Source organism: Cervus elaphus, chromosome 30 (assembly GCF_910594005.1).
Source record: "Cervus elaphus chromosome 30, mCerEla1.1, whole genome shotgun sequence".
Classification (NCBI taxonomy): domain Eukaryota; kingdom Metazoa; phylum Chordata; class Mammalia; order Artiodactyla; family Cervidae; genus Cervus; species Cervus elaphus.
The window spans coordinates 83280998-83307538 of record NC_057844.1 but is presented as its reverse complement, the minus strand read 5'-3'; the positions used below and the strand labels follow the sequence as shown (position 1 = coordinate 83307538).

Genomic DNA, 26541 nt, shown 5'->3' with positions numbered 1-26541 from the left:
CTCTGCGGCCGGTCTGGGGGATCTTCCCAGACCAGGGAGGAAACCTGTGCACCCTGCATTGGCCAGCAGACTCTTAACCCCTGGACCACCAGGGAAGTCTCAGAAAGATCATTCTGAATGAACGTTTTATAGCAGAGGAGGAGGAGGTGGAGTCGCTCAGTCATGTCCGACTCTTTGCGACCCCATGGAATGCAGCCCACCAGACGACTCCGTCCATGGGATTTTCCAGGCAAGAGTACTGGAGTGGGCTGCCAGGTAGCAGAAGGCCACACCAAAACATCCTCTGACCCTCCCACTCCCCCCTGCAGGACCATTCCTATTTCATTCAGAACAAGAAGAAGAGAAAAGGAGGCGGAAGGGAGGCAAGGATGGGGAAGGAGGAGAGGAGCTGCAGCCTGAGGTCGCCTCCACGGGACTGTTTCCTTGGCCAGCTTTCCTGCTGACTCTTCTCCGGGTCGCTGTGCCGTAACCATTCTGCAGTCATGACAGATTTTCTCTTTTCAGATGAATTCTTCTTGCCTTTCTGATGTTGGTTACATGTTACTTGCCCTGTGCCTACTACTTTTATAGAATCAGGAACAGGAGGAAACAGGGGGAATGGAGTGTGGAGGTCAGGAGATACTAGGTGTATAGTCACCCCGACCCCTTCCAAGTGGTCCCGTTTTGAATGCCCTGGGCCTCCTAGTACCTAAGGCTCAGAGGAAAATAAAGACACATGATGTTCAGCCTTTCTTCAGGAAAAAAAAAAAAAATACCAGGGAGTCAAAATGTAATTATAAGTCTTATTATTCCTTAGCATTTAATAAAGCCCCCAGTGAGAGATGCTGAACATGAAATAAGCTGGCGTGGTATCTGCTTTTTGAAAAACTGAACCTCAAAAGACAAACCAGAGAAGCCAAACTCTACAGATGGACCAAGGCTTGAAACAAATACGGAGGAACGGGACCCGAGACAGATGGTCAGGTCCACGGATCCTTCCTTTTTTTTTCCTCCACGATAATTCTTCTGGGTAATAAGGACCACAGAACATTCTGGAAGGGACTTTTTTTTTTTTAATTTTTTGTTTCATTTGCTTGTTTGTATTTAATCAAGGTTTGCTGTAAACAGTGAAGCCAAGCTTCTCTTAATCACGCTCACCATCAGGGGGTTTCAATACAAAACTCCCACTTAAAATTACAACTCTACTTTGATGAAAAACCTTCCCAACCCACTCCGTTTTACATTTTTCTCCTTGGTTTTCTGAAATAGGACTGGAAAGTGCTAATGGCGTGTTTTGGAACTCCGAGTTCTTTGTGGTTTTTTAAGCCTCGTTTAAAAAAAAAAATTCAGTCCTTATCACCACTAATCAAGGCTTATGTGTGACTGGAAAATTAGACGGTTCACACGTGGCAGGCAGGCAGGAGACACGGAGGCCTGGGCTCAGAAAGAGGACGCCTAGAGGCTGGTGCGGCTGCCGAGGACTACTCCCCTGCACCCGTGTGGGTCTGGACGCCGTCCAGGTTATTAGTAGCTATGGTGACAGGACTGTACGTTAGACTGTTTCCTCATCGGCGAGGACAGAATGTGAGCTGTGGGACTGTGACATGGGAACTCTGTGGGCTGGCTCTCTTGGGCTTCGTTTTCTCCTTTTGAGGCCTTTCTGTCCTGTGTGCTTTTTACCACCGCCTGTGGGCCAGCCTCTCTGTGGATGACGAACAAGAAGTGACCTCATGGAAACAGTTTGGGGGCGACCCGTGACTGTTCCAAAATGACCCACCCAAATTGCAGGAGGGGGCCGTCTGCTTTCCCTGGGGCTGTCTTGCTGATCCACTGAGGAGAATGAATCTGAACCTCTCTATCCTGAAGCCTTGAGTTGAAATGCCTGTCCGGGAAATTCCGGCCTCAGATGTCCCTCTGGTGAGAAAGAGAGCGTTTGTGTTCTGTTGAGATTGGGATCAACTCAGAAAGGGCAGCGGGGTCTCCCACTCCCCACTCAGCCCCTCGTACCAAAGCCAGCTCCAGCCAAAACGAAGGAACGAATGAAACCACAGAAGACAACCTCTACAAGAAAATAACCTGGGATGGCATAAAATAATCCATTCCTTCATTGTTTGTTGTTTTTTCTTTTAATTCCAGTTGTTTCTAAAATAGGGCTGTAGCTTCTTTTAACTTAATTTTTATTTATATTGGCATTTAGTTGATTTACAATATTGTGCTGGTTTCAGGAACACGGCAAAGGGGTTCAGCTATGCATGTATGTATATCCATTATTTCAGACTCCCTGGGAATAAACCAGGAGATTGGGATTGATGTTTACACAGTACCGTGTATGGAATAGATAATCAACAAGGACCCTATAGCTCAGGAAACTCTACTCAATATTCTGTAATAGCCAATATGGGGAAAAGAATCTCTACTGAGATATAATTGACATACGTGTGTACTCAGTCACGCAGTTGCGTCCAGCTCTCTGGGACCCCATGGACTGTAGCCCATCAGGCTCCTCTGTCCGTGGGGTTTCTCAGGCAAGGATACTGGGGTGGGTTGCCATTTCCTTCTGCAGGGGATGTTCCTCATAGAGAGATCAAACCCAAGCCTCCAGCACTGTTCAATGTTTTTCTTTTTCTTTTGGGCAATGATTCTTGCGGGATCTCAGTTCTCTGACCAGGGATTGAGCCCGGGGCCACAGCGGTGAGAGCTCAGAATCCTAACCTCCAGGCCACCAGGGAACTCCTCCGCACTGCTGAAGGTGTGAACATGATGAATCAGCGCACGGACATGATGAAAGGTACATTCATGGTAAGTTTAGTGAACATCCACCATCCTCACGCTGATCCAAAATTAAAAAAAAGAAAAACAGAACTTTTTGCTTATGAGAAGAACTCTTAGGCTTTGCTCCCTTAATAATCTTCATGGGTAACACAGAGCAATGCTAATTATATGTATCCTGTTGTACATTCCATTCCTAGTGTTTGTTTCTTTTAAGTGGACGTTTGTGCCTTTTGACCATCTTCTTCCAGTTCCTCCTCCCCCTCCCTACCTCTGTAAACACAAATCTGATCTCTTTTTCTATGTTGCTTTTTTGTTTTTGAAGCATAACTGATCTCCAACACTGTGTTAGATCCTGTTACACAACATTTGCGTTGTGTGCTTGCTCAGTCATGTCCAATTCTCTGTGACCCCCTGGGTTGTAACCTGCCAGCCTCCTCTGTCCCTGGGATTTCCCAGGCAAGAATATTAGAGTGGTTTGTCATTTCCTTCTCCAGGGGGGTCTCCCTGGAGACCAAGGGATGGAACTCTGGTCTCCTGCGTCTCCTGCGTTGGCAGGCAGATTCTTTACCGCTGCGCCACCTGGGAAGCCCCTACAACATTAATTTTAATGCATTTGTCTATTCAAAGGGATATCACCTTTGGTATCTGACATGCAACATGGAAGAATTTTTCCAGGTGTAAAACAATCTGGGTTTGGGGGTGGCATATAACTCCATGTCTTAGAATTAATTTATTATTGTCTGCAAGCCACCTCTCCTCACAGTGGCCAGATTTGCTTGCTTTAAGTCTTATGGCTGCTACTATTACTCAAGGGTAGAGATTATTATATTCTCAGGACCTGGAGCCTTGGAATTTCAGTTTTTGTAAACCCTGGGGACCACTGTAGACTCACCACATAGTAAATTCTCAAGAATATGGGTTGTTTGATTGTTTCAAGGACCAAAGATGCTCTCTTTGGAGTGACGATGTAGGGAGCCATTCATTTTGTTGTTGTCTCTTCTCCTCACCCCCAGGATACTCGAGGGAAAGAGGACTACAGACCGAGCAAACACATAATTGTTTTACTTGGAAAAAGAAAAAAAGCTATGCTGTCTGCCTAGTTCAAATTCAGTTTTAATAGCCATCTAAGTAGTTAAAGGGCTTCCCAAGTGACTCAGTGGTAAAGAATCCACCTGCCACTACAGGAGAGATGGGGGACCCAGGTTTGATCCCTGCATCAGGAAGATCCGCTGGAGAAGGACGTGGCAACCCACTCCAGTGTTCTTGCCTGGAGAATCCCACGGACAGAGGAGCCTGGCGGGCTGCAGTCCACAGGGTCGCAAAGGGTCAGACATGACTGAGTGATTGAGCACACACGTGTGTTTAAAATGTGCAACGAGACAGCAGTTTAGGGGTCTTTCCCATTGCTTTGATTCAGAATTCTTCTAGATTTTATGGAGACCCACACAGGAATTCTTTAAATTCCCACTTCACAGTTCTTGCCACAGTCAAAGGATCTACCAGGGTGGCTGTACCCAGAAGACATGTGCATTTCGGGACCGCCTCTTAGTAACACCCCCACGTGGTCGGGTTGGATGTTCTTTTCTAAGAAATCATCTTCTAAACCTTCCTTGCAGTTTTGAAAAAGATCCTGTTTGACTTTGATAAACCCTGGCACTCTGAATTCCTTGTGTTTCTTCGTCTTCTTCCTTGGGCTTGCCGGAGGCAAGGACTAACACTGTCAAATCATTAAGGAGGGGGGCTTTATTTCCAGTTCCAAATCATCTCTATTTTCATTATCCAGGAAGAAACACCACATCTTGGGAATAAATGTCACAGCCTTCTTTGAAGACAATGGGCTCGTGTTCCCAGCACAGTGAAGTCACTTTTCTGCTTTATTTTATTTTTTAACATGTATATATTCTTAAAACCGACTATGTGCCTCTGATGGGTTTCATTCTTTGACTGGAGACAGGCCACCTCCTCCTTTGGGGCTGACTGTGGCTTTGATATTTTTTGGTTGCAACAAAAAAAATCCTTTGTGGTTATTTTTCTGCCAAAATGTTGCTTATCTTACTATGATGAGAATCGTAACATTTTAGAAATATCATGCAGTGATTTACTAAGCATCCTCACAGGTGGGGCTTCCGTGGTTGCTCAATGGGAAAGAATCTGCCCACAATGCAGGAGACGTCGGTTTGATCCCTGGGTTGGGAAGATCCCCTGGAGAAGGAAATGGCAGCCTGCTCCAGTATTCTTGCCTGGAGAATCCCATGAAAAGAGGAGGGCTACAGTCCTTGGGGTTACAAAAGAGTCAGATATGACTGAGGGACTAAACAACAAATACATCCTTTTGCTCTGCAACACACACACATACACACACACACACACACACACCCCCCACACACACCCCAAAAGGCAGGCGACCTACTAGCCAGGACTTAGAACCTGGATCCTATAGTTCCAGCCCAGTGCTCCTTATGAATGAACAATATCAGACTCCTTCGCTTGGCACATAGCAGGGACTTGCCTATTAATTTTTATCCTTCCCAGGGTAAAATAGAATAACAAGTAGGACCCATATTTATACTTTTTCTTTCTTTGCCTCAGGGCTGTCTGAGATCACTTAGGAAAAGCTAAAGTTAAGTATTTTTCCGCTATTCCAAGAGCTACAGAGAGTGAAGAAATAGAGTAGTTTAAGTCCAAAGCAATAATTCCAGATAAAATCACGGCGGCTGGTGTTTGCACAGTTGACAAACTGCTGTCACACGTGTCTTTCCATTTCATTCTCACACCAACTGCACATGGTGGCTTTCCACGTCACCCCGCTTTTATCGTTGAGCAGATCCAGGGTCAGGAGACCTGAAGGAATTTTTCAGGGTCAAACACCTATGCACGGGAAGGAGATGTATCTGAGAGTGAATTCAGTTTCAGCTACTGGGTTCCTCGTCTTCCTTTCTTCCTTTAATTTTGTTCTCTCTCCCCTTTTTAAAAATATACTTTGATTTTTTAAAAAAATACATTTTGAATTTCACCATCTGTCCGTAAGGGAATATAATCTGTCTATATTTGCTATGACTTCTGATATTTTTAATTTAGGCTTTTAATGCACAATGCCTTGGGTTTGTTTATTGATGGTTCAGGTCCTGCCTCTTGTGATTAAGCGACTTAAGTTTTCTTCTGCTTGTTTAAAATATGAACGGTCTGTATCATTCCTTGCAGTGTTCCTCTTAAAACTGCAACAGAAGAGCCTCGCATTTGGTCCATGGGATTCCCTTTAAAGCCAGCGCCCGTTTTGTGTTGATCTCAGTGCTTCCTTGTATTCCTATCACCCCAGACCGCCCAGGCTCACTTAGTCTGTCTGTCCCAGCGCTGACGTTTACCAATTAGAAACCTAGATCTGTGTGCTCCCTGCACCCACTGCTAACAGGGTTTGTTAAGGTGCTTGCAGTGGATAGAGCTGGGTTTTTTTGTTGTCGTTGTTTTATTTTGAAAACGAAACCAAATCTTAAACCACAGAATTCTTCCTCATGTTTCTCTATGACTCCCATTAACAGGTCAACTCATTTGGCTTTAAAGGGCTCTTTTCTAGTAAAGTACGTCTAGTACTCATTCAAAAGTTACCTGAATTAATTTCTAATTAACATGTGATTATGCTGTTATTTTGATTGGAGGAGAAAGTGAACCCACTCCAGTACTCTTGCCTGGAAAATTCCACAGACAGAGGACCCTGCGGGTCCACGGGGTCCCACGGAGTCAGGCAGGACTGACAGATCTAGTAGACACATTATTTTGATATGCATCTTGGTTAGTTTGCAGCTGTATTTAATTTCAATATTTACTTTTTACTATTTTGATTAAATTTTATGTTTTAATATGTAAAACACTTAAATGTATCAAAATTATACAGAAAAGATACTCAGATGTAGAAAGGATACTCAGGTTTATTACGTGTATGTGTGTGTGCTAAGCTGATTCAGTCATGTCCGACTGTTTGTGACCCCATGAACTCCTCTGCGAGCCCACCAGGCTCCTCTGCCCATGGGATTCTCCAGGCAAGAATCCTGAAGTGGGTTGCCATTTCCTCCTCCAGGGGATCTTCCTGACCCAGAGATTGAACCTGAGTCTCCTGTGTCTCTTGCATTGTCAGGCAGATTCTTTACCACTGAGACATCTGGGAAGCCCCCTGTAGAAGTATTACGGTCCCCAAAATCAGAGTAAAAGGAAACAATGATTATTAGAAATACACAAAAAATTTTTTTTGACTATTTTTTTCATTAGTGACCCTCTCTGAAGCCAGACTGAAAAGTCCATGCATAGAAATTAAGAGTTTTAGTGGACACTTTTGCCTAGGGAGACGTTTGGAATGAGGAATGAGGTGCTTCCCATGAGAACTGAGGTATGGAGACATGGGTTTCTGTGTCTAATGCAGATGATAACTCTCAGCCCCCTGTTTTACCCGGAGGAAAATTTTGGGTGACATCATTCTGCCAAGTGGGGGTAGAGGATGATTTTGAAATGTGTGAGTCATGAGTTCTTAAGCTTCAGAATGATAAAAAAAAAAAAAAGGAGAAATCCTTAAGCGGGGCAGGCACACTGCAATTAATAGCAAAACCTTAAAGCTGAGTCATGCGGGTGAGGCCCTTCTGAATAAGGAAAGCTTTGGGAGCATTCGAGTTCACTGCATATTTCACATACTTTAAGGATGTATTTGTTAGAGGGGATTGAGTTCTCTTCTTCCTCAGTGTCCACTAAACACTAGGATGCTGGTCATTGAGATGCCACAAGGAGGGTGCTGTTGAGTCGCTCAGTCGTGCCTGGCTCTCTGACCCTACGGACTGTAGCCTGCCAGGCTCCTCTGTCCACGGGATTCTCCAGGCAGGAATATTGTAGTGGGTTCCCATTTCTTTCTAAGAAATACAGGTTCAGCATGTGAAGCCAGTAGGTTGTTTTTCATCTGTTCCAGGGGTCTCGACCCTTTCTGGTACCACCAGGGGCTGGCTTCATGGATACCAGCTTTCCATGGACCAGGAGTGGCAAAGGGGTGTTTTCAGGATGACTCAAGCACATTACATTTAATGTACACTTTATTTCTGTTATTATTACATCAGCTCCACCTCAGCTCATCAGGCATTAGATCCTGGAGGTTGGGGACCCCTGAGATAGCCAACTGGAGCCAAAAACATATGTAGGGATGGAGACTCAAGACAAATATGAGTCATTGTGAGCAAATTTTTGGCATTTGGGCATCTGGGCATTAAGCATTCTGGCTCTGGAGGGTTTGCCTTTCACCTAGGGCTGGAAGGTAGGCATTTATGGTGCCCAGCAATGAGGCAGCGGCACCTCAAATTCCCTCCGTACCTGCCCTCGACAACCTTCAGGAGCTGAGATCACAGCCATGTGGATTTCCAGCTGCTTCTCTTCTCCTTGGGAAGTTATCTTGCTTTTGAAAATATGGAACGTTATCTTCTTATAACAGCTCCGAGGCCCAAGGGAATCACAACAGTTCTCCAAATGCAGAATTTTCTGAAGAATTCTTTCCCCTACAACAGAAATGTACAGACAGTCTGTTTATACACAAAAGCATTCAAAAAATCCTCCATATGTTCTTATTAAGGTTGCTTATGTTATTCAACAACGATGTGGGTGAACCCCAATAGGGACTCTGCTGGGTGGACCAGCTCTCCTGATAATCATGTAAGACCTCGATGGATGGAATTCAGCTTAATAGAGCCCCCAAGACAGGTTCAATGAGGAAAACCTCACGTGATGTGACAGAGTTTACACACTTTTCCACTCATTGTTTTAGATCAGGGACCCCTTTCTCTTTGTTTGCAGACATCTTCAAAGATCAAACCCTCCAGTTGAATTTGGTATTATTCCATTTTTCTTTAGAGCTTTGATCTTTCCCCTCAGAATTTATCAATAGTTTCATTCTTTTTCATTTTCTTTAGAAACTAAGTGGTGATATCAGGAGAATGTCATCTGGGCCAGCTCTGGAGCCTTCTTTTGAAGCAAGTCCGCTCCCCAGGGCTATAGGAAAACGCGAGCAAGCAGACAGGCCTGGATGTCTGTCGATGATTAATTAAAGGAGAGAGAAGACACATCCGATGCATTCCTATTATAGAACAACAATTGAAATAAATGCATAGGTTTATCCACCTTTGATATTTTCTTATGAGAAGACATCAAGATTTTCTTCCACCATTGTAACGATCCCGTAAACAACATAAAATTCAGATGCTATTGTGCTGTCAGATCATACAAAATTGCTATTTTAGGTATAAATAGATTTAAAAAAAACTGAAAAGTCATCTGAGAAATTAGAACAGGTGATAGAAATGTATTATAGGCAATCTATTAAGACTTATGCTTTCAAAGTGTCATCTTTACAGTTTTACAAAGCATCCTCTGGGTTTCTGCGAAACTTACTGAAACCACAATAATGGAACATCCCAGGGGTCTGTGGTACTTAGGTAAAGAGAAAGACCACAAAGGTAATTCTTCCAGGCTGTAACTCAGCATGCTACAACCCCTTGCTAGGTGGGTAACTTTGTAACTCACAGGGTTCTTAGAACACTGTAGGATTTGTTTGATAAAATCACTGCTTATGAATAAGATGTAAAGGAAGTACAATAGGGATGAAGAATATATTTTTCAGTTTTTTGGAAGCAGTGCTAATGTTTTGGGAAACCATGAGCATTGTGGAGTACCTACCATTGCACAATAAATGGAAATATAATGGCTTTCATCCCTATTACTTGGATTTTTATGTACAGCTTTGAAAAATGTAATAAAATTACATCAAACTTTTACTTGGAACACTTTTTTTTCAACCTTTGAATGACTTTTGTTGAAAATTTCCCAATGAGAATCAAAATAAAAATCAAACTTTTAAACTTCTAACTAAAGGCATGCATGTAAAAATTGAAACAAAATTAGGGCTTCCAGGGTGGCTCAGATGGTTAAAAATCTGCCTGCAATGCAGGAGACCTAGGTTCAATCCCTGGGTTGGGAAGATCCCCTGGAGGAGGAAATGGCAAATCACTCCAGTATTCTTGCCTGGAGAGTTCCATGGACGGAGGAGCCTGGCGGGCTACATTCCATGGGTTTGCAGAGAGTCAGACATGACTGAGGGGCTTTCACTGTAGCGGTGAAATGTGTCCCACTGTGGAATGTGGGGCTTGCCATACGACTTGTGGGATCTTAGTTCCCCAACCAGGAATTGAACTTGTGGCTCATGCACTGTGAGCCCAGAGTTTTAACCACTGGACTGCCAGGGAAGTCCCCATGTTATTATGCAATAACCTAGTGCTCTTTTTCATGATTGGAGTTACGTTTGATGTCTGGCTAAAATTGGGCAGGAATAGAATTTTCCCAGAAATGTATCCAATCTTCTGGACTGTGGAATTCATAATATACGTTTTGTCTAAGTTCTGTAATGTTCTTATGTGAAGTTCATTTACAAATCTAAGATTTTAATTGGCTGTTGCTTTTATTGGGTAGCGTAATTCTACTAAATTACATACCACTATTTAAGAATACTAATGATATATTTTTCCACTGTAGAAAATACATTTTAAATCATTTTAACCCACTATGAACATTTTGATAGTAGCTTTTAGAGCCCCCTCATAAAGCATTTCTATAAAGCAATAAGGCTGGGCAGTGTTTGAACACAGGGTAATAATTCATACCAATTATATTGCTAAACATAAGGTCTCAGGCCTGATCATATATCATAATTCATACCTTATGGTCTGATAGCAATTAAAATACCATCATTAAACATACTGCAAACATACATATTTGTTGAAATCTTGCTTATGTGGAATAACATTCTGTGCTTTATTACCCAGAATAGCACCCCTGTTTATTATCCTGACAACGCTGCAATTGCTAGAGAACCACTTTGAGAGTACCCTTAATACCCCCTCAGACTCGGACTTTATCTCATATTATTACAACTATTAATTTTGTTATTAATAATACTATCGTGGCTATGAACGTTTTGCATCTTGGCTGATTTTTCCATCACGTGAGTGGAGCAGGTACGACCTGCTGGGTGTAGGGTGGTGAAGAACACTGAAATCTCTCCACCGTGTGGAGAAGACTTGTGCTGACTGAGTCAGGAGACTGTTTCAGAAAATCTTCAAGGGGGTTGGCCTTTAGCTGTAGAAGATGAATGACCTTAGATGAGACAAAAGGATTCAGTTTAGTTCAGTCGCTCAGTCATGTCTGACTCTTTGCGACCCCATGGACTGCAGCACACCAGGCCTCCCTGTCCATCACCAACTCCTAGAGTCCACCCAAACTCATGTCCATTGAGTCAGTGATGCCACCCAACCATTTCATCCTCTGTCGTCCCCTTCTCCTCCTGCCCTCAATCTTTCCCAGCATCAGGGTCTTTTCCAATGAGTCAGCTCTTCGCATCAGGTGGCCAAAGTATTGGAGTTTCAGCTTCAACATCAGTCGTTCCAATGAACACCCAGGACTGATCTCCTTTAGGATGGACTGGTTGGATCTCCTTGCAGTCCAAGGGACTCTCAAGAGTCTTCTCCAACACCACAGTTCAAAAGCATCAATTCTTCAGCGCAAAAGGATCACTAGATATTAAATATTGATTACTGCGTCACTCCAGGTACCCTGAGCAGGTGATGGTCAGGATCAGATTGTAATTACACGAGTCCTAAACTGTGACCAGGTTAATAGAACAGACAGTGTATCATTTGGATCCACACGCTCCTGGGAGGCTAGCTTCAAGGACAGCTCCCCTGTCACAGGTCTCCACCAGAGCTGCAGCAAAGCGCCTCCTCCAAAAGACCCTTTAATGAAGTTTCTTGAGATAGACTTCCATACAGCAAGTATAGAGTTTCAGTATATCAGGTTCGAATGGCCCAGGGTTTGGAACCGTGAAGAGGGTTTATATTCTGACAGCGCCCTTAAAGCTCTGAGCTTCAATTCAGGGTCAATACTCAGATGATGAGAATTATCAAGAAGGCATAGGTCAGTGTCAGGATGGGAATACCACGTGCAAAGCAGCTGAAACAGTCACAGCAGGGCTCTAGGCACATTTGAAACAAGTTCTCATAGGTCGAATGCCCGAACCGTTCACTCTTAGCTCTGGTCTAAATAAAAACACCGTGTGTTAGGGGCAGAGATCCAGTTCACCCCTTTAATCCCACCAGGGGCACGGAGTGCCTTTGGTGTGAAGGTGCGGCCGGGGAAGCCTGTGTATCAAGGAGGGTGCGGTCTCTGTTGTCAGGGGCCAAGGTTCGGAAGGCGGCTGTCAGGGACAGCGTGAGCCAGAGAGGGGAGTGGGGCTGGGTGACACCCGCTGAGGTTGTTGGATGTCATCCGCCCTGGTGCCTCTTACCCACGTCTCGACTCCGCCTTTCATTTTCTGCGTCCCGATGCTTCCGCATCTGCGTCTGGCGGAGGCTGGAGGAAGGGCCCATCCCCGGGCTGCCCAAGTCCCAGGAACAGGAAACACCTACGACCATCCCAGACCCCACCCCTTCTCCATCCCCTTTCCCATCCCCGACTCCAGATCACTGTGCCCCTGCTTGGGGCCAGCAGGCGACAACCACGGGCAGCCTCAGCACCTAAGGGCCTCGAAATCCTCCGAACCCATCACTTCTAGACATGGACGCCTGCCCTCGGCGTTCCTTCCCAGGAAACCCGGGAAACGCTCAGCCCCCCAGCTCCTGTTCTCCGTCTCCTGCCCCACCCAGGAGCTTCTCCGCATGGTCTCCACCCGGTATGCGATCTGTGAGTACACATGCTGTCTTTCAAGGGAAGGCCTCTCCTGGTTTACTTGCCTATCATTATTCCCATATAATCAACACACTATGCCTGTAACTGAAGTATGCCTATCTAGCAGTTGTCTATAAATAACCACAAAAATCTCTTAAAACAAACCAGGGCCCTTCCCTGGTGCTCCAGTGGTTAAGACTTCACCTTCCCACACAGGGGGTGGCTGGTTTGATCCCAGGTCGGGGAGCTAACATTCCACATGCCCTGGGGCCAAAACCAGCCCCCATCCAAAAAAATCAAAAACAAAAACATAAAACAGAGGCAATATTGCAAGAAAGTCAATGAAGACTTTTAAAACTGTCCACATCAAAAAACCTGTAACACAAACAAACAAAAACTCCATTGATTCTGAAGTCTGCAAGATGCTGTGAGAAGAATGCAGGAAGGGGGATCTCCTTGCCCCCGCCGATCAGGACGCAAAAGCAGCCGTGGAAAACGACAACAGCACGTACACCACACCGCGGGAGAAAGAGTTGCACCCTTTTATTGGCAGAGTAACTTGGCAACGGTGGTGTGATTAAAAAGTTCCAGGGTGCAGGACACGCCGGTCCCAGGCCAGCAGAAGCGCACGTAGGAGCAAGGCGGGCGCATCACCGGAGGGGCGGGATTTAGCACCGGTGAGCGGCCACCGAGCTCGGAGACCACCAGTCTTGTTTCGCGTCACTGCTCAGACCAAGTCTCAGCCCGCTTGCCGGTACCGTGGAGACCTTTGAATGGCTGTGAGTCCCCTGCGTACCCCCCAGCCACGATTCTGAAGCTGCACTCATTAAAGGGGGGGGGGGGCATCATTTCCTGTAATCCCTACTGAAGTCAGAGAATGAAATTTCAATGAAGCGCTCACCATCCATGTGCCCGGCACACAGGACACGGGAAGGAACCGTCTCCTGATCAGTGAACGAAACAGAAGACATCGGACTCGAGCTGTAAGCCGGCAGAGCTTGCCACAGCGAAGCTCAAACAATGACAGGGTCAGGGTCTCAGGAATTTCAGGTACTTTACATTAAAAAATTTAAAAAAAAAAAAAAAAAGGTATGTAGGGAAAAAAAAGTTCTAGAAGTGATTTTTTTAAATCTGTATTTTGAAGAAAGGGAGCACCACCCATGGCATAAAATTATAAAATACAGTAACAAACATTTAAATCATTGTCAGGATTGTAATTCCCATAAAACACAAACACCTACACAGAAATAAACCCTATGTCCTGGAGAGAGCATGAGAGGCAAACGACTGGAGGACAAGAAACACGCGGTGGGACGTATGAACACAGGTGTGCGGTGCGGGCCGCCCTCGCCACCGGCCTCCCCTGCGGTCCATGCTGGGCCTGGTCTTTCCCTCACCACCCGGGGTAGCACGGCCGGAGGACCACGGAGCCTGGAGATCAGGGTGTGTCCCCGCAGCACGGGTGAGCACGGGTGAGCGCGCGCGCGCACACACACACACACACACTCACACACACACCCAGGGAACCGCGAGTGTCTGACCGGGCTGTCTGAGCTTTTGTGCGTCTGTGCAGACAGCCCCCCGCGTGTCTGGGGGCAGCCTCTGTCCGTGAGCTTGGCACCCTCGGGCGGTCTCACCCCGCGAGTCTGCGGGCGGGCCGTCACAGGGTGGAGTCCCAGAACTCGGGGGGCAGCCTGCGGCAGGGGGCCCCCTCTGGCTTCCTGCACGGAGGCAGGGGAGGCGCCCGGGGCTCCCCGGGGGGCAGGATCTGGGGCCAGTCCCCCTGCTCCTCGCAGAGTCTCCGTCTCCAGTCCAGGAGCTCCCGCAGGGCCACGCTCTCGTTCTCCGACAGCCTCAGCTGGTGGATAACCTGGGGGAGGAACGCAGAAAGAGGTGCATCGGACACTACGCAAGAGTGAGATGGGCAGGGCCAACGTCAGACGCCAGGGCTCCGCTGGCTGGGGAGAGATTTTGAGCACCACCAGGAGACCTTCCCAGTTCGGTTATCCTGGGAAATGGCATCCTACGGAGAAGCTGACAGCAACCCCGGAAGCCAGAAAACAATGCATCACAGGTTAAAGTACAGAAAGAAATTCAACCTCGGATTCTAGACTCAATACAAATGTCCCTCAAAACTAAAGGTGAAATAAAAAATGTTTTTGGACAAACAGGAACTAGGAAGTTTCGCTATCACAAGTCTTGCCTATTTTGTGAACCTTAACAAAGCAAGATGAAAAAAATGGAAATTTAAGAAGGAAGTCAGGACCCTGGAATTAAACCCATGGGTAAACGTAAGTTATGTGCTTGGAATGTTACAGACTTGAAGTTGTGTGTAGAACAACAGGCCAACAATAGCTGCAAAAGTGAGGAGGCATCACATGGAGCTCAGAGGTTCTGAGGTTCTAGAAGTACTAGGAAAAAGACGAAATTAAAACAATTTAAGATGAAATTAGAGTTTCCCTGGTGGCTCAGTGGTAAAGAATCCACCTGTATGCAGGAGACACAGGTTTGATCCTTGGGTCGGTCGGGAAGATCCCCTGGAGAAGAGCATGGCCACCCATTCCAGTATTCTGGCCTGGAGAATCCCACGGACAGAGGAGCCTGGTGGGCTACAGGCCATGGGGTCGCAAAAGAGTCGGAACAACAACGATGATGAAATAAATCAAGATTCACGCTTTATTTCCTAGTGAATGTACAAAAAGAATAATGACAGAATGTGTAATTAACAAATCAATATGAAATAATAAATTTCAATTGCCTAAAAGAAAGTAAGGTGCTATATATATATATGTATAGGTGAATACATATATACAGGAGAAGCTATATATATGTCTAGGTGAACATATATATATATAGGCAAACATATACGTGGATATATAGGTGAATATATACCTAGGTGAACATATACATCTAGGTGAACATATACGTGGATATATAGGTGAATATACATCTAGGTGAACATATATAAATGAAGGCCAAGTCCTCATGAAACAGGAGAGCAGAACAACGGGATCCAGATCTCCACCCAGCACTTGGCACTGCTCCTCCCCTGCGGCCGGCTGGCGTGAGCTGTGTTTGCTTTCATGCTGGTGTTACCACACACCCCTCCTCCTATCGAGCACAAAATACCTCCATTCTATAGCTCATCTCAGTGCGAAACTCTTTTCAGCAGCTTTTCATAATGACCACAAACACGAACGAGCTGGGCGAGGTGTGACTCTCGGCTGAGACCTTCCCAACAGGGAAGACCGGGAGACTGAGTCACTCCAGACACACCCTGACCTGCGGAGAGGGAGGTGCGGGGGCTGCTGATCGGAATGAGGCTTGTGGGGAGGGATTTTGACATAAAATGTCCTAAAGCCCCTGAGTCATTGCTTCACTGGAAAAAAAAAAAAAAGCTTTCTATCCTTTCAAAGCTTCTCAACGTTTACTAAAAATATCTGAATTCCCAAGCACATTATAAAAGGTGAAACCTACACACACAAAGCATTAGCAAGCACTTTCTTAACGAGTATATTGATGTCCTAAATAATGTAGTGGGAACAGAAGAACACCATCTTTGAATCAACCACCAAAGAGCTTTCTATGCTTCCTTGATAAGCAAAAAATCTGACTGATGTTTGCAATAATCAACTAATGCTCAGAATAAACCCTCTTATTGAGAGATCCCATGAAACTTGATTCTGTATCACAGAGATTAATAGGCATTGAGTAAAATCTAACAGGTATAGAAAGATAGTTGCCAGGATGGCATAAATGGGATGCTAAAATATTAACATTATTGATCTTCATTTAAAAAAAACACACACAACAAATCTTCACAGGTTATATCTTATATGACGGTTAAAATTCTGTGTAAGGACAAGTGACAGGTCACTACTTTCAACACAGTAAAGTTCAGAGGGCATTTTAAAATGATGACCCGTGAGACAATAAACAGAAGATCAGAAGATGAGGACAGGACGCCCTGTCTAATGATCCTTAAACTGACTTATTTCGATTTATTAAGTGTATCAGGCTATGAGGCACAAAGGTTGTATTTGTCACAGTGAAGGAGCTTTAATATTTTAGAATAGAGAACGAATGCAACTATGAATGTTATTTAAATGGTGGCCAAGCAACACATGAAGAATACAAAGTATCTGCAATGTTATCCAGCACAGTGAAAACATCTAAATCACTGTTTTATCATTCTTTAAATTTCATGCCCTACTGGTAGTAACAAAAACTCTTATAACTTCTCTTATCATTATTTGATATTTCACAAGTAATATCATTAATGATACAGAATAATACACGTATTATCATTAAAAAGCCAATAATGGTTGTGTAGAATTTTAGCTTCAGTGTTGAAAGGGAACCATTTCTTTCCAGGAGGAGAAGTGACCCTGGGGGTTAAGGATGTTGATGGTTCTGGGAACCTGGAGTCAGCTGGCATCACCCCAGGTCTCACTCATCCTGACGGGTTTGGAGGATAAAGGATGGCATATTGGTGTCCTTTAAATTAAATCTTGTTTCTCATTGCTGTAAAAGACACATCTCCAATCCACGCCACCACTTCAGACAGCTATTTCCTTACTTATTTTCTTATCTGGCATGTTGTATAGAATAGTGTTTGCACAGAAAATCATTCTCTTTCCCAGAACCAGAAGGCAAGCATTGTAGCTGTGGAAGAATTGTTCCACACCCAGGGACCCTGGGTTCTACGTGGCATCACCTCTGGGCTCCATGAAAATGACGAACGCCCTGTCTTTACAGGAACTTCTAGACACGTCAGTCATGTAAGCGTCTTAACACGCTGCATGTGGCGTGGAGATGGAGGAGTCAACAAGAGGGACGTTTAATTAAGTTTTCTTTTCTTTGTTTTTACCATTTCCATGGGAAAAGGGGCTCTATGAAGGAAGGTCTGGAAAGACCCCACAGAGGTGGGAACTTTCGATCTGAATTTTGAAGAATGAGAGGGGCATCAATAGGAAAGGAGGAAAGAAAAGACTGGGGGAGGCATTTTCACGGGGATGATGTAGACAAGCGCCAGTCATGACGCTGAACTTCATTCTCTAACAGGGAGTCACAAACCCACGGGGATCTGGGCTCTGGTATCAGCAGGGATGGGATGGTTGACAAACCAGGACTCTATAGCCAGGGCGTCTGGACTAGAATCCTGAATCTGCCGCCTGATGGCTAGGTAACCTTGAGCATCGGCTTCCTCACCTGTAAGTGAATTCCCAGTAATCACACCTCCAAAGGACAGGTGCGGGCTACTCGAGTGCCCTAAAAGTGTAATGAGTGCTCTGTGAATGTGGGCCGTTATGACTGTGTCATTGCTACTAATAACTGCTTGACTTGAGAAAATCCCAAAACCTTCTGGTTTATGGTTATCCTCATGACTCAATCAGATAATGTTACATGAAAATAATTTGTGGCCCAGCTCAAACGGTAAAGAATCTGCCTGCAATGCAGGGGACCCAGGTACGATTCCTGGATCAGGGGGATCCCCTGGAGAAGGGAATGGCAACCTACTCCAGTGTTCTTGCCTGGAGAATCCTGTGGACAGAGGAGGTTGGAGGGCTACAGTCCGTGGGGATGCAAAGAGTTGGACATAACTGCGCGACTAACAAGGAAAACAATGTAAAATAGTCTTTTCCTTCCTTATTCATAAGATCTCAAAATAAGAGTGACATACTGGATTTATAGCATAGCTGTGACTTATACAGGACTCTAAACTGACACACGAATGATCACGTTCTGAAGTCATTTCCCTGTGGGCTGGGATCCTCATCCTTGGACAAAATCTCTTCGTTTCAGCGGGTTTTTAACTAGAAGATTCCTTCACTGAAACAAATCCTTAGAAAATAGTGAAACTAAAAACTTTATATAGGGAACAGATGGTTGCTAGACTTAACAAGGTGATCCTTTCATAATATGTGCAAATAGCAAATCATTACGCCTGACAGGAGTTTAGTAAGTCAACTGCATTTCAGTAAAAGCCAAAAAAAATACCACTGAGAGAAACTGGGCTCTCTCTAGTCTTTCTGACAACTGCATGTGAATCTAAAATTCCCAAATAAAATTTCAACAGGGAAAAAAAAAAAAGCAAATAGTGCTAACTAAGACACTGGTGAACATGATCTGGACAATTTGGTATCGGGGTTAAAAATAACATTTCCTTCCGATTTTTGAGAAAAATCTTGCTGATTTGGTATTTAAAAGTCTAAGATGTGAATCTAGACTCAAGCCGCCCCCCGCCCCCCACCAACTCCAGAATTATAAACTGTTCTGTGTCTTCTAATGTCTTCCCGGGTGGCTCAGTGGTAAAGAATCTGCCAATGCGGGAGACAAAGGTTTGATCCCGGAGTCAGGAAGATCCCCTGGAGAAGGGAATGGCAACCCTCTTCAGTGTTCTTGCTTGGGAAATCCCGTGGACAAAGGAGCCTGGCAGGCTACAGTCCATGGGGTCACAAAAGAGTTGGACACGACCGAGCAACTAAAACAAACAACAGGAACAAGGTCTGTGTTTGTGCATTTGTGTGCACGCAGTCGTGTCTGACTCTCTGCGACCCCATGGACTGTAGCCCACCAGGCTGCTCTATCCATGAAGTTTTCTAAGCAAGAATACTGCAGCGGGTTGCCGTTTCCTTCTCCAGCGGATCTTCCCCACCCAGGAATGGAACCCGTGTCTCTTGGGTCTCCTGCATTGTCAAGCAGGTTCATTACCAGCTTGAGCCATCAGGGAAATGACAAAGAATATATCAGTTCAGTTAGTTCAATCGCTCAGTCGTGTCTGACTCTTTGCAACCCCATGGACTACAGCACGGCAGGCCTCCCTGCCTATCACCAACTCCCGGAGTTTACCCAAACTCATGTCCATCGAGTCAGTGATGCCATCCAACCATCCCATCCTCTGTCGTCCCCTTCTCCTCCTGCCTTCAATCTTTCCTAGCATCACGGGCTTTTCAAATGAGTCAGTTCTTCGCATCAGGTGGCCAAGTACTGGAATTTCAACTTCAACATCAGTCCTTCCAATGAACACCCAGGACTGACCTCCTTTAGGATGGACTGGTTGGATCTCCTTGCAGTCCAAGGGACTCTCAAGAGTCTTCTCCAACACCACAGTTCAAAAGCATCAATTCTTTGGTGCTCAGCTTTCTTTATAGTCCAACTCTCACATCCATACATGACTACTGGAAAAACCATAGCCTTGACAAGACAGACCTTTGTTGGCAAAGTAATGTCTCTGCTTTTTAATATGCTGTCTAGGTTGGTCATAACTTTCCTTCCAAGGAGTAAGCGTCTTTTAATTTCATGGCTGCAATCACCATCTGCAGTGATTTTGGAGCCCCCGAAAATAAAGTCAGCCACTGTTTCCACTGTCTCCCCATCTATTTCCCATGAAGTGATGGGACTGGATGTCATGATCTTAGTTTTCTGAATGTTAAGCTTTAAGTCAACTTTTTCACTCTCCTCCTTCACTTTCATCAAGAGCCTCTTTAGTTCTTCTTCCCTTTCTATCATAAGGGTGGTGTCATCTGCATATCTGAGGTTACTGACATTTCTCCTGGCAATCTTGATTCCAGCTTGTACTTCATCCAGCCCAGCATTTCTCATGATTTACTCTGCATATAAGTTAAATAAGCAGGGTGACAATATACAGCCTTGACGTACTCCTTTTGCTATTTGGAACCAGTCTGTTGCTCCATGTCCAGTTCTAACTGTTGCTTCCTGACCTGCATACAGGTTTCTCAAGAGGCGGGTCAGGTGGTCTGGTATTCCCATCTCTTTCAGAATTTTCCACAGTTTGTTGTGATCCACACAGTCAAAGACTTTGGCATAGTCAATAAAGCAGAAATAGATGTTTTTCTGGAACTCTCTTGCTTTTTTGATGATTCAACAGATGTTGGCAATTTGATCTCTGGTTCCTCTGCCTTTTCTAAAACCAGCTTGAACATCTGGAAGTTCATGGTTCATGTATTGTTGAAGTCTGGCCCGGAGAATTTTGAGCATTACTTTACTAGCGTGTGAGATGAGTGCAATTGTGCAGTAGTTTCAGCATTCTTTGGGATTGCCTTTCTTTGTGATTGGAATGAAAACTGACCTTTTCCAGTCCTGTGGCCACTGCTGAGTTTTCCAAATTTGCTGGCATATTGAGTGCAGCACTTTCACAGCATCATGTTTTAGGATTTGAAATATCGCAATTGGAATTCCATCACCTCCACTAGTTTTGTTCATAGTGATGCTTCCTAAGGCCCACCTGACTTCACATTCCAGGATGTCTGGCTCTAGGTGAGTGATCACACCATGTGATTATCTGGCTCGTGAAGATCTTTTTTGCACAGTTGTTCTGTGTATTCTTGCCACCTCTTCTTAATATCTTCTGCTTCTGTTAGGTCCATACCACTTCTGTCCTTTATTGTGCCCATCTTTGTATAGGAGATACCAATTAGATATGAAGACGGAATGTAAGTGATATAAAGACTGACTTCTTGCAAGTTTCTGCGTCCCTAAGTAGGAGATTTATAATTTGTTCAGTTACTGTCAGGGGTTAAAAAAACCCACAAAATCTCTCACAACCCAGAGGGAAACACAACATGATGTAAAGCTTAATGAGGTTTATTACATATATATCTACTTACTAATTTTTAATGGTTTTCTATTGTGTCATTAACAGAGTCCTGTGACATGAACTAATTACAAAATGAGATTCAAATTTTCTTCACTTCCTGTGGCTATGCATTTTTATGACTATATTAATAAATGTAAATTAATAATTTGCGGCTGATTTTTACCTTAAGTCTTCCCCTTCTAGGATAAAAATAACCTTTATTAAATAATTCATATGTAAAATCATGTTGCTGTTCATTTGTCACAGAATTGATTTTTCTATTGACTGTTCACCCAAAGGTGAAAAGAGGCATTTACTGACATTTATGGAAATTAAGAGAAGGAAATGGCTTGGCTGACTGAATAGGGAATATTAGCGTTTCAAATGCAAATCCCATTTCCACTCATGCTAACAAGATGTTGGAGGAAAAAAACAATACAGAATGAAATTCGAAAATCAGTTTGTAAAACCAAAGTTTACCTAAATAGACCCCAATGATATGACTTAAAATGAAATGCCCTTTAAAAAGTCTTTGATTAAAGGGGTATATATCTCCATACATTTTTTAAAAATTAAAAAAAAAAAAGATCTGAAATTGAAACAGCATTTCTCCTTTAGGCAGAAAAAGAGTTGATCCTTCTTAATTCAGAAATAGTCATTTATACAGCAATCCAATTAAGTTCATTCTTGCTATTTTGTTTCCTTTTTTTGCCTAAGGGTTAAAAAAGGGAAAACAACTCTTCAAAGGAAAAAATTATATTGGAAATAAGAGTGTGTCTGGACAACAGGCAGTGAGGGAACAGAGGATTTTAACTTTTTACCTTAGCTGTGCATGTTGACTTCTTAAAAAAACTAACCACTCTCCTTTACTTTTATAATAAGTAATATTATATTGGAGCACACTTAATATAATTTAAACAGACATTTATTCGCACTTTGCAGCTGATTTTAAGTTCACAGCTAAGAACAAAAATGGACTCTGATGAGCCGATGCATGTTTGTTCCTACTGATGGAAAGTTATAAAATAGAAATTTATGACTATACATCTCATGATATAATTAATTTGTGACATTTCAGAATACGGATTTTGTGTGAGCTCAGTCTCTTACCTCAGTTCATTTAAAAAACATGGCAGCACCAGTATAGCTGACGAGAAGATTGTAGCAAAAATTAATAACATATATTTAGTGCGCATTTACAGTAATGACGTATAGTAATGGGTCCAAGTACTGAGAATATATGGAAAACCATAAATCCATGTCACTGGAAGCATAGAAAGTAAGAGTGCTACAATTTCTTTAAAAATATTTTTCTTGGGATTATATGGGAGGCTCACTGCAAGGACCAGGAGGTATTATTAAGGACAAACAGTCTACTGGATTTTCTCTCTCCAAAGGACGTCTGTCTATATACTTTGCTTGTTCAAAAATCTTCAATGCCACTGCCTTTCCCTGGCCTAAACAGCCAAGTCCACCTACCTTAGCATGTTCCAGAAAGCCCTGTATTTCCTGGCCACACTGATCACTCCAGCTTTATCATCACTCATCTTCACATAGACTTTGTGCCAATCTAATCAGATGTACCCGTCCGATTACAGAACATGCTCTGTAACTCGATGAATCTTCTCTGTGACAGCCCCAGGTTTTGTACACCCAGATATATAAAGCTCTGCACTTCTCAAAAGCCCATTTCAAACATCAACTTTGTGATCTTGTTTTATATTCTTTTTTTAACTTTTAAAAATTAAAAAAAAATCAAATTGGAATATTTACAACGTTGTGTTAGTTTCTGGTATACAACCATGTGAATCATCTATATATATACATATAGCCCCTTCCCCTTGAGACTTCCTCCCACCCCCCCCATCCCACCCTCTCGGTCATCACAGTGTCACATGTTATTTTAGTAAAATCTCATAACCATGTGAAATAAGCAGGGTAAGGATTGTTAACCCTCTTTTCATAGATGTTGAAATTCATCTTTAAAGCCCAAACTCACTTCGCCAGTCAGTGGTAGAATCTGGATTCAGATTCAAGTACATTGAGTTTAGTCAACCTTCTTAATCATGCTGACTTCCAAGTTTTTCTCGTCTGCTAGTCAATGACTGCACATGCTTTCAACAGTTACGAGACAGAAAGTGCTGTGATGGGCTTACAGGACTTGGAAGCACACAATATGACCAGCTCCCTCAAAAGGCTTTCATGCAAAGTGAGTGACAAGATGGAAAACTCAGAGAGTGAGACGAACAAACATGCCTAAACAGGACATCAGCGCAAAAACATCACGAGGAAGCACAGCATTAACTGGCCAATAAACTGCAGATACAATGACTATGGCTGGAATACAGCAGAGACGTGACTCATGGCAAGGCAGGATGGCCAAGAGATTCCTACTGGGCTGCGGGATTTCTTCTGGAATGAAAGGATGAGTCAGGCACTAAAAGAAGAAAGGCTACTTGAGTCAAGTGGATCAGGAACCCTGTCCATCCTTTTGTTCACATCTACAGTGACAATGACCAAAAAACATGGGAGACGGCGAAGCACTCTGTGCCATGTCCAGTTTGAGACTCAGCTCCAAGCTAGCAGTGGAGATGGAAGTCAGGAGGGAGGTAAGATGCAGGTGAAAGTAAGCAAAGCAAAGGTCTCAACCGTGGCAGCTAAGTGCTCCTCAGCCTCCAGAGGATGCGGGTTCAAGTCCAAGGACACTCACCCCAACTTGTCCAAATAGCCAGCATCTTCACTTGTGTTAGTTTGTAGGGCACAGATTACCTGTTAAGTTATTCACTTCTCAAAATATTTTTTTTCTGGAAACAATTACAATCTGTGTGTTATGATATTAAATATAATTAAATAAGAGAAAAACCACTTCATGAAACTGAATGCTAATAAAACCTTTAGCCCAATTCAAATAGATTTTTTAAATCAACTATAATTAGCTAAAGGGTATAGTTTAGCAACTCCCTGGACCGTGAACTTACTGCATGGCGGAATAATCTCCGTCCTCCACCTCAGGTCTCCCTCCCGAGTCTAGCTACCCAACAGAGCCACCCGCTTGGGAATGAGGGATAAGACAGGCAAATCTTTCTAATCATGAAATGCACAGTAGGTCCTAAAAGCATTGGACCATTTCTCCAGGGTGCCCAGGGTATTACACGGGGCTGATTTTGTCCCTGATTAAAACCAAGTCTATTGATTTTGAGGAATTTCTAAGTGACCAGTTGTTAAGAAATGCAAGCTTCTGTTTTACATATGTATGACTTGGTGGGGGCACTAATGATCATTATTTCGTATTAAAATGTCTGGTAAGTAACATCCCAGCAATTCTATTATCAGAAGATATCAACAGGCTGATTTTTACTGTCTTAAAGAATAAAAATTGCTCAATAATGGAGGTTAAACTTATTATTTAACTTTATAATATTTACCCTTACAAAGATTAGGTTAAGCTAATTACTTATAGTGCTTAATTAGGTTAAACTTAATTAAGCACTATAAATAATTCTCAGCAGCAACATGTAAAACATTAGGCCAAATAAATGATAAAAGTTATCCATCTGATGTTTGACAGAAAACAACAAAATTCTGTAAAGCAATTATCCTTCAGTTAAAAAATAAATAACTTTTTAAAAAGGTATCAGTGTGTATTTTACTCAAGTTGCTATCTATAACAGGCAAACCACAAATACCAATGGACTGGCCCCAAAGAAGCATATCGCTCATGTTAAGGCTAAAATGGGTATTTCTGCTCAGCAGGTGACCTTCTACACTGTTGTGACTGCACTTTGCATCTTGCAGGGTCTTGGAATATTGTGTAGCCAGCTTCTGGATGGGAAAGAAAATAGAACACTGGTAGCTGAAGGGAGGTTTGCGGAGGTCATGCCTGGGCAGAGCACACACCACTGTGGCTCCCTTTCCATTGGCTAGAACTCAGTCACATGACAGCTCCCAACCACAAGGATGCTGGGAAATGTAGTCCAGCCAGGTGCCTCAAAAGAAATGGATTAGGTGGGCCCTACGTCTGCCAGGGTGCGATGTCTGGGGTGAGTGACAGCATCTTTAAGATATAATCATGGCAAACCATTGGGTACAGATGCTAGAGAAAACAGGGAAAGGAAAGCAGATGTCAGGAAGCATTAGGAAGAAAAAGAGACAAGATTTTGCCAGAGTTGGCAACATAAGAGAGCAAATCTCTTTAATCGAGACTTCTTTCCCAAAATAGATAATAAAAATCACCTGCAAGTGTATAAAATTAATTTAAATCCACTAGGGCTTCAAAATTTAGGCTTTTTATATCATTGACTTCATGACACTTCTTCCCAATATCATAGTTCATCTGTTTTAGAACCTATTTCTGGCAGAGTCAGAAATATGAAATGACAGTTTCAAATAATAGTGTAATCAAAGAGATCAGCGAAGAATCAGGCCCTGGAGGTCTTCTAAGGTCATAAAATAAATTCCTTCACTGATGTTGGCTGATTATGTTTTAGCACCACAGAAAATTTTCTCTTCCTTTAGCCTAAATTTTTCTTTCAAAGTTGTCAGATCCCATTAATACACAGAGCATCAATAACCTCATATACTCAGAAGACACCACTCTTATGGCAGGAAGTGAAGAAGAACTAAAGAGCCTCTTGATGAAAGTGAAAGAGGAGAGTGAAAAAGTTGGCTTAAAATTCAACATTCAGAAAACTAAGATCATGACATCCAGTCCCATCACTTCATGGCAAATAGATAGGGAAACAATGGAAATAGTGAGAGACTTTGTTTTTTTGGGCTCCAAAATCATTGCATATGGTGATTGTGGCCATGAAATTAAAAGACGCATGCTCCTTGGAAGACAAGCTATGACCAAAGTAGACAACATATTAAAAAGCAGAGACATTATTTTGCCAACAAAGGTCCATCTAGTCAAAGCTATGGTTTTTCCAATAGTCATGTATGGATGTGAGAGTTGGACTATAAAGAAAGCTGAGCGTTGAAGAAGTGATGCTTTTGAACTGTGGTGTTGGAGAAGACTCTTGACAGTCCCTTGGGTAGCCAGGAGGTAGAACCAATCAATCCTAAAGGAAATCAACCCTGAATATTCACTGGAAGGACAGATGCTGAAACTCCAATATCTTGGAGTTTCAATATTTCGGCCACCTGATGTGAAGAACTGACTCCTTGGAAAAGACCCTGATGCTGGGAAAGACTGAAGGCAGGAGGAGAAGGGGACGACAGAGGATGAGATGGTTGGATGGCATCACCGACTCAATGGACATGAGTTTGAGCAAGCTCCGGGAGCTGGTGATGGACAGGGAAGCCTAGTGTGCTGCAGTCCATGGGGTTGCAAAAGTTGAACAGGACTGAGCGACTGAACTAAACTGACTGAACAATTAACAAGTCAGAACGTCTGGGGCCTGGGTTCCCAGGTGTCAATATTCCAATTCTCTGTTATCTTGGGAGGAGTAGAGCTA

The 26541-nt window shown here is 43.5% G+C and overlaps 1 protein-coding gene and 1 long non-coding RNA gene across 4 annotated transcripts in view; one reads left to right on the top strand and one right to left on the bottom strand.

The window, feature by feature from the left end:
- Window positions 1–1710: 1710 nt before the first annotated feature.
- On the top strand, window positions 1711–9638 carry LOC122686828. Its single transcript, XR_006338905.1, has 3 exons — window positions 1711–1896; window positions 2636–2778; window positions 8685–9638. It is a non-coding gene; the product is annotated as an uncharacterized LOC122686828 (long non-coding RNA).
- Window positions 9639–12870: 3232 nt separating this feature from the next.
- The window catches only part of MYO16 (myosin XVI), a 504859-nt gene continuing 491188 nt past the window's right edge, over window positions 12871–26541 (bottom strand). For 2 of the 3 annotated variants that reach the window (XM_043891888.1, XM_043891887.1), the window contains exon 35: window positions 12871–14356. In XM_043891888.1, coding sequence (XP_043747823.1) covers window positions 14147–14356 — 210 coding nt within the window. In that variant the 3' untranslated portion in view covers window positions 12871–14146. The remainder of the gene's footprint in view (window positions 14357–26541) is intronic. The other variant, XM_043891889.1, reaches the window with a different exon arrangement.